Raw genomic sequence first — 8,745 nt, 5'->3', positions numbered from 1 at the left:
AGCGCGGCCTCCCAGCCGAGCGCGCGATCCTCGGGAGCCCAGCACGGCTTTCCCGGAACTCGCGCTGCGCGGACTCGACTCGGAGCCTCCGTGCACCGCCGAGAAATGCCTGCACCAGAAAGGGAGGGGGTGGGGAGAGACGGGAGGAAGGGGAGAACGGGAGCGGGACCTGAGGAGGGAGGAGGAAAAGATGGAGTGGAGAACGAGAAAGGCGGAGGAAGGGGACGAGAGAGGAAAAGCAGAAGAAAAAGATCGACGGGAGGGAGGGAATGAGTTCCCCGGGTCTGGGCCCTTTCCTGGGGTCAGTCTGGCAGGTCCTTCGCCGGCCCAAGGACAAGGCTCGCCGAACTCCACAGCTTGCCCCAGGGCTGGCTTCTAGACCAAGGGCACATAGAGGTCGGAGCCTCCTCAGAAGCCACACCTGGCATGGTGGAGAAAGAAGGGACTCAGGGCTTGCACACCAGTGGGAGCATCGCAGAAGGGTGGGCTAGGTCAGCTGGAGCGCTCCTGTGCCAGCCCCCGGCCCCTCCCAGGTCCATAATACCCTCTCCCGGGCCAGCCGGCTGGACCCAGGTTCCCTTAACTTAATTAGCCAAGGTAGTGAGCTTCTCTGGACTGGTCTGCACATTCCTGGGCAGAAAAATCTATATGCTATTGCTCTGGGGGTAGGACCCAGCTGGGGTGGATGGCCCCATAAATTTCCATACGTTCTGATTCCCACTGAGGCCCTGCAACCTGCCCAGCCTCCCTGCACCCCTTCAAGTTTGAGAAATTTGAGTTTCTTTTCCACTTGTCTTTCAGCATTCTTTTTGTGTTCTCTAAACCTAGAAACCTGGCCTCAGATGCCATGGTCTATAAAGAGGACCCCCACACCCCAGCATGACACCCAGACCTCACACTTGACTACTGACTTGGTTGCCTTTCCCCAGAAAAACCAAAGGTGTATCAAGGTGTCCGGGTGAAGATCACAGTGAAGGAGTTGCTGCAGCAGAGAAGGGCTCACCAAGCAGCCTCAGGGGGAACTGTAAGCATAAACCTTTCACTTACTCCCAACTCCTATTCGGCCTCACTTAACCCTTCATCTGAGAAGGTGTAGAGGCCACCCTAGGCCCCAGTCACCACCCCCAGATCTGGCCTTCCTCAAGTGTTCTTATAACTTCAGAGTCCAGCTTCATCCCTGTCCACCACAGGAAGCCACAAAGAATAGTTGTGACATGTTGTGGGGCTCAGGATTTGGGGGAGCCCATCCCTCACTGATCCTGAGTATGAAGGGCTTGTTGGTCCTGTGCAGGGAGAGGAGCAGCCAGCAGGTTAGTTGGTTGTTATTCTGTTAGGAAGTGTATGTTCCCTCACATATGCAAAGAAAATCTCCCAACTTACCTGCTGGCTGCTCCTCTCCCTGCAAGTTACTCCATCTCCCTTGCCTCTATTTTCTCATCTTTAAACTGAAGATAATAAGATTTTGTGAGGGTTAAATGAGTCATTGCCTATAAAGCACTTAGAAGAATACTTTCCATGTAGTAAGTGCTCAATTAATGTTAGCTGTCATTATTCGTGAAAAACAACTACAATGAAATTACAACCAAAGCTTGAAAGCTAGCACTCTGTAATGTTCATCTGCACCCTTTGCTAAGAGGTTAGAATTCAAGTGTGAGCTTGCTGTGATATGGCACATACAGCACAAATTTTACATTTGCTGGAGAAGTTAGTACCTCCGTATGCAGAATTCCAGCTAACACAATAAAACTTCCTTCCACTTGTTGAGGATTTTATGGTGGTTCTTTTAAAGCATTTTTGTGCACTAGTTATAAATAACTAGGGGATGTAAGTAGAACAGGGTTCTGTGTGCCTCTATTAACAACTGAAGTTCAAAGTCTTGCAGTTACTGATGGTAGACCTCAAAATAGAACCAAATTCTTATTCTTAATACAAAAAACCTTTCGCCTATTGGCTCCCTAAATTCATCTTTCTGCAGACCCAGCTGTGCTGAGCAGGAGTCTGGTATTCTCAACCATCAACCCCTTCAATTCAGAGATAATGATAAAGTTAATAAAACCAGGATCAAGATATTCATAACAAAATGTAATCTTTCATTATGGAGCTTTGGTACATGGTAGTGTTCTGCTTCAGCTGAGCCTGGAGAAGTCTCTTTGGGCATGGCGATTTTATTGCTGTTGGCCTCTTACAGGTTGGTTTGGCCACTGTTCCCCTGTTAGCTAGCTGCAGAAAGGAAGGCAAGGGTTAAATATTTCACCTGCATATCTGACCAGTATCTCTTCCCTGGAGAGATCTGACTTATCTAAGTTTTTCTGAATCCCCCGCCCCCGAGAAATAGTAAAGCAGAACTTCTGAACCAGTGCTTTGCCGGGCAAAGCCTGCTCTCCACTCCGCTTCCTTGAATATTATATCCGCCCATGCCCTCGCAGGCAGGAGGAGTAACACAGAGATGATTTAATTACAAGAGCCAGATGTAAAATCTCTCCCTGGGCACCATCAGAAGGATCTGGGATTCCAGGAAAGCTGTGAAGGTATGCTCAGTAGGCAAGGATGGCAGGTACCAGGGGATAATGGATGCCTGCTTCTTGGTGTAGAATCTTCTGGTTTAACAGAGATAATCTCTGACTTGTTCAATGGTTGAAGGATACCTCTAGGTAAATTTAAGGCAAGGAGAGAATTAATTTTATTAAATATACAAAGCAGGAAGAAATTTATCTTAATTTGTTAGAAAGTCAGAGTAGTATCCACAATTTGAAATTTTAAAAAGGCAGTTGTGAATGGAAGTCACAGATGGAGACAAATATCACAGTCTAACAATGCCAGAAGAAATGTGTGCATGCAAGATTTGTAAATTTAATTAAAAAGTAAAAACTGATTTCAGCCAGGCCAGATCAATTTGCACGCACACACACACACACACACAGAGACAGGCAGAGACAGAGAGAGACAGAGAGAGAGACAGAGAGAGAGAGACGGAGAGACAGAGAGAGAGAGGCATATACACACATAATTATTTTACCTTCAGGATAAAGGGAAACTTGAGTTAGTACTTATCAAAAGATATAATTCGCCTTTTTTAATCATTTATTTTTTAACAGCCTTGATGTGTTTTTTTAATTGTAGATTGTGAATTTTTGTGCTGTTTGAAATCTAAGAGAGAAGTGCCTTTCTTTGTATTCTTGGAGCAAAGTAGAAAGTGAACCCGTGACTAGAAAGATAATATCAAGTAGGATATTGTAAACATACCCGAGGGAGATAAGGCGGGGAGGCAGACAAACAGACCATTGGAGGGGGGGCAGGGATGGGGTTAATGAGAGCTCTACAATGAAGCAGAGTTTTTAAAACTCGCTCCTTCCAAGTCCTTTAACTCAAGCTGCAGCCAAATATTTGCATGAAGAGCTGGCGAAGGATTCCAGCTTCCTGGTTCATGACATTATGGCATGGATCATTTTCAAAATTAACACCACCTCCTGTTTCAGCAGTGGCTGACTGTGCAGTCTCACAGTGGCTTCTTGTACAGGAGTAAGTATACCCTGTAACCCAAGAGAGAGGTGTAGTGAGCTCAGCTTCCCAGCACAGAAACGCAAAGCGATGCTGGTTCCTTTAAACTTTAAACCACCGCCTAAAACCTAAAGAAGGTAACAATAATAAATTCTAAATTTCTCAGTTGAAATTATCAGTTCAACTAGAAGATACAGGCTGCTTTACTCTAGCTTAAAAAGAACACTCTCATAAACTTCAAGTATTCAAATATAGTCATTAAAAAAAGCAACTTTTATAAAAATTAGTAAAAAACATACAAAGAGTTGCGATATTTCCTGACCATTAACTAGAATATAGATAGGCTCCAACTTAATGACTACAGCTTTAAGAAAACATTTCCTATTTTTCGTAGCTAGTAAGAATATGTGAATATTTTGAGCTATCCAGGATTAACAAAGTTAAGAATTATGTCCTTTGGGGAAAATGAATTCCTAAGGCTAAGCAGCCGGATGGTATATGAAAATTTTGAAGAAAATGATTGACTGAGTCATAGAAGTTGGGATTAAATAAATGTGGACTAAATAAATGTAAGTCCTTATTAATTATAAATTAAATAGTTTAATAGAAATGCTCTTTACTGAGTTTTCTTGAACAGTTACATTTCTGTAATATAAAAATCATTTAAATTAAATTTTTATCAAAATTAATAGCCTTTAAAATTTAAGTGGGAGAATCTGATATTGGGGGGAAAACAAAAACAAGCAAACCTAAAAACTGAATCTAAATGAAATATAACATTGGTTGTATTTAATGACAGCAACTTTTTTTAGAAGAAAGAATCTGGCTTACCTTAGAGCAGAAGCAACATAGTTCAGATCAAAATGTCTTAACTTTCCCTTTATAGAACTTTCATTTCACTTTGCTTTATGATCGTATTCTTGCTTTGGCAGCTGTCCAGAGGAGACAGTGTCCACCTTTCAGATCCAGTCACAGCATCTTCTGCAGGTCAGTACAGCCAGCGTTACAATTCCCTCAAAAACTCTTTCAAAAGTCCATCTCGAAAGTCTTGCAATGCTTGATTCAAGGGTTAAGATAGGCACCACCATTTAATTGCAATCCAACCAATCAGAAGGTGAAAAAGGCATAGTGACTCCAGATGGAAGCCCCTCAAGAAAACAAAGTGTAAATGTTTTCTTCTTTCTGACATGTCTATTCTCTGCTGCCTAATCTAGCCCCAATTTGTTCTTCTCATTTATTCTGGTTCCTCATCTCCAGGTAGCTAAACTAGACTGCAAGACCAGAATTGTTTTTAGAAACTTGCTATCGTTTTTGTGTATCATTAGATAGAATACACAACATCCTGAAGTCCTAGAATCATGCCTTTGCTCTTGTTCAGTTTCTAGCCGACAGGGGCTTCTCTCCCCTTCTTTTCTCTCTTCCCAGAAAGCAGTTCAAACAAGTGTAAGTTTTCTCAGCCCAGTACAAATAACTCTATTACATAAACACTCCTACTGTGCCACTCAACAGCTAAGGGTTTAAAGAGGCCATATATGAGGGAACATGCTTATGGTAGCTCACCATTGAATGTGCTACTTTCACTTAATCTCAAAGGAATCTTAAGACTTCAAAAAACCCAATGTTCTGTCATCTCTCCGATGGACATACTCTAAACCTATCCTCTTAGAGCATTTAAGGATAATAACCACACTTCGGGTCTCTTAATACTAAAATGGAAAAGGAGTTATATTTTCAGAAGTCTTCTTGTTTAGTATTTAACAGCTTATTTTAATTCCATTATCATGTTAACAAAAAGCATTTTTGTTTTTTGTAATTTAGAACTAGTGCTAATTTGTTCTCTACATTCCTGGTTTCTGTTTTTATAATTTATATTGCCAATTATATCACTGCTCAAAATTGAAGTTACTGAATAAGTGTGAAAAGTTTAGGGACATAATAACCCTAAATCAAGAGAATTATTTCCTGTGACATCTGAAGTTTTTCTAAAGCCTTAAACAACTCTATAAGCTACTTCTGAGAGGTTTACTTGAATTGCAGATAGGGGCTGGATATGGATGCTTTGTATAGTCCAAGAAAGTGGAGGCTTGAGCCATTATTTGACTGTGACAGTTGGGCACAGGTTAGATCATCATCATTTTTTTTTTTTTTTAATTTTAGCCCTAGCAACATGCACAGCCAGTTTCCACATTATTAACCAGATTCACTTCACTGGAACTTGAGTTAGTTAAGGCAATTGAAAAATCTGGACTGTCTGCCTGTTTACTTTTCTAGAAGGTCTTAAGCCCCCTTTCCCTTAGACATAATAAATGTTCAAAATATAGAACAGAATTTTATTCAAATCTGTAAGTGCAATTTTTAAACAAAAAGAGAATTTTTTTTCCTTTCTCTTCTAGGACTGTATTTTGAACCTGAGTCAATTTCTTCCACGCCTAATTATTTTCAACCCAGAGAATTTTCCAGTTGTGTTTCTTGTGAAGAAAACCCAAGCTGCCTTGATGAGATCTTGGATTCCTACCTTCAGACAGAGACGAATTTTTTTTTTTTTTTAATTTTAGCCCTAGCAACATGCACAGCCAGTTTCCACATTATTAACCAGATTCACTTCACTGGAACTTGAGTTAGTTAAGGCAATTGAAAAATCTGGACTGTCTGCCTGTTTACTTTTCTAGAAGGTCTTAAGCCCCCTTTCCCTTAGACATAATAAATGTTCAAAATATAGAACAGAATTTTATTCAAATCTGTAAGTGCAATTTTTAAACAAAAAGAGAATTTTTTTTCCTTTCTCTTCTAGGACTGTATTTTGAACCTGAGTCAATTTCTTCCACACCTAATTATTTTCAACCCCGAGAATTTTCCAGTTGTGTTTCTTGTGAAGAAAACCCAAGCTGCCTTGATGAGATCTTGGATTCCTACCTTCAGACAGAGACGAACGTGGACCCTTTGCTCAATTCCATGCAAAGTACTCCACACTATTTTCCCGACAACTTCCAGGATACCCCTTTCTGCTTTAACCAGAGCCTGGTAATTTATCTCAGTCTTAACAAAACCTATTTATTGCTTAGAATGGAATAATAATGCTTTGTAAGAGAGTTTGCATCATCTCGTGAGAAATCAAACATTATCAACAAGGAAATCATCAGAGAATCATTTACTTCTCAGTGGAGGTAGAAATAGGCACACATTTCCCAAGTTGCTATGCCAAATTTAGTGTATGGCAATAAAATGGTTTCCTGGCAATATATATTTAATATTTTTAAACTGCAAAGTTAAAACAGGTACTAATTGGAAATCACTGATTTAAATAATGGCCTTTGGATTTGGGGTTTTTTGAAAATGGAATTAAAGCTGTGTCTATACAGTACTAAACTCTCATTCTGATAAGTGGGTTTTGATTTATTTTGACATTTAATTGGCTCTACTAACTAGACTAAACTTTTGGTCTAGTTTAGGCACAAGAACTCATTTGGATCTGAGATGATTAGTATAAATGAAACTCTAATACTTGAATTTGGATGGTCTGTTTTTGATGGACCTCAAAATGTTTGAAACTGTGATATTTAAAATGGAGTAAGGTTTGTATTAGTAGATAGCAGATGTTTTAATGTCTTTTAGACACTCGTATACTTTTTTTAAAAATCTTAAAAAAGTTTTTTTTGTTTGTTTGTTTTTATGTAAATGATGTTTTCTTCTGGTTTGTCAAAAGTCTGTATAGGTATCAGGCTAAATTTTAAGGGTATAGGAAATTAACTCCATAGAATATGCATACAGGGCCCCCAATCATCCAGTTCCCATCCAGCTTCCAAGTTAGGCTTTCTCAGCAACAGTTGTAGCCCTCCTTAAGAGAAAGCAGAAGGTACCTTTCTCCTCAGGGGACAAGACTTTAGTGACTATAAGAGTTCTTTCACATTTTGGAGTCTCCCAGACACTGGACCATTGAAGATCCCAGTTCTACTTGAGTATGTTCACCTTGTTCTCTACAGCCAAGGGTGTGGAGAAACATCCAAGGTGCCACCTGCAGCTTATATTGTGGTACACAGCAGGATTTGATATACAGGTGACTTGAAGCACAATGGGATTTTGTGGTCTAAGGACAAAGCATCCTCTAAAGTATAGTTATAACAAAGGAAACCAGTGAAGCAAGGCAATTTATTGTTAGGAAAGAAATAGGTAAATATAGAATGTGGTGTCATGAAATCATGCGATCAGCAAATAAAATTACTTCTGCAGACTTGGGTTGGGTTGGGTATTTTGTTGTATTATTTTTCTTTACCCTTACTGTTCTCACTTTGAGTTAATAAATCTACTCTATTCACTTCTTTTAAGCCTAAGTTATCGAGCTCTTTGTTCCTTGGTTTTCATTTCTCTAGATCCCAGGATCGCCTTCAGATTCCTGCACTCTCTCCAGTTCCTTAGACTGCAGTTACTCGCCAGCTCAGCTACCTTTGTATGCTCCAGAGAATTATAATTCTCCCCCTTCCCTGGACACCAGAAACTGTGGCTATTCCTCAGAAGACTACTCTTACCCTCACTTGCCCTCGCACGCCCAGTACGACTGCTTCTCCTCGGCCACCACCTCCAGCTGCTACTGTGCATCCTGTGAAGCAGAACACTTGGACACCATCAGAGCATCCGAGTATTTTGCCTATCCTGGCACAGACTGTGTGAACTTTGCTCCCTCGGCAGCAGCAACCAGTGATTTCTATATGAGGGAAACAAACTGTGACATCTGCTATAGTTCATAGAAATTCATCAATTTGGAACATGACGTGTGTATACCTATTTTTCTATCACACAAAATGACAACTCAAAATAGGCAGCCCTTTAACAAAATATCACGGGAGCAGTTTACATGTCACCATTTTCAATTTTCTGATGCTAACTTAGGCATTAAGCTGAAGTCCTCAGACCTGGTCATTGTGCCACTCCTATTTTGTATGCTTACAGTTAAAATTTTTGTAGGGAACGTTCAGTTGTTTTACTTTGCTGTGTAATAAACAAATTCTAATTTTTGTTTTACTAATAAATAATTTTGTACTATTAAATGTTGGCTTGTTTTTTAGATTTTTGAATAATAATTTCTGATTGGTTTGAATAGTATCGATTACTTCTAGAAATCACTAATTACTCTTCAGTAGTTTAATCTCATTTATTCATGAATTTAAAATTATTTTAATGCTGTGAGGTGCCTTGGCTCCCATGAGGATAGAGGGTGCAGACAGCTGTGATGGCAAAAAAAGTGAAAATCAG

The 8,745-nt window shown here is 40.1% G+C and overlaps 1 protein-coding gene across 1 annotated transcript in view; it reads left to right on the top strand.

The window, feature by feature from the left end:
• The window catches only part of COLCA2 (colorectal cancer associated 2), a 9,369-nt gene extending 1,129 nt beyond the window's left edge, over positions 1 to 8,240 (top strand). Inside the window, exons 2-5 of the mRNA XM_006912846.1 lie at positions 930 to 1,024; positions 4,431 to 4,485; positions 6,290 to 6,519; positions 7,866 to 8,240. Coding sequence (XP_006912908.1) covers positions 930 to 1,024; positions 4,431 to 4,485; positions 6,290 to 6,519; positions 7,866 to 8,240 — 755 coding nt within the window. The remainder of the gene's footprint in view (positions 1 to 929; positions 1,025 to 4,430; positions 4,486 to 6,289; positions 6,520 to 7,865) is intronic.
• Positions 8,241 to 8,745: the final 505 nt, after the last annotated feature.

This window comes from Pteropus alecto, unplaced genomic scaffold (genome assembly GCF_000325575.1).
Source record: "Pteropus alecto unplaced genomic scaffold, ASM32557v1 scaffold224, whole genome shotgun sequence".
Taxonomy (NCBI): domain Eukaryota; kingdom Metazoa; phylum Chordata; class Mammalia; order Chiroptera; family Pteropodidae; genus Pteropus; species Pteropus alecto.
The sequence above is the reverse complement of the archived record's forward strand: the minus strand, read 5'-3'. Positions and strand labels throughout refer to the sequence as shown.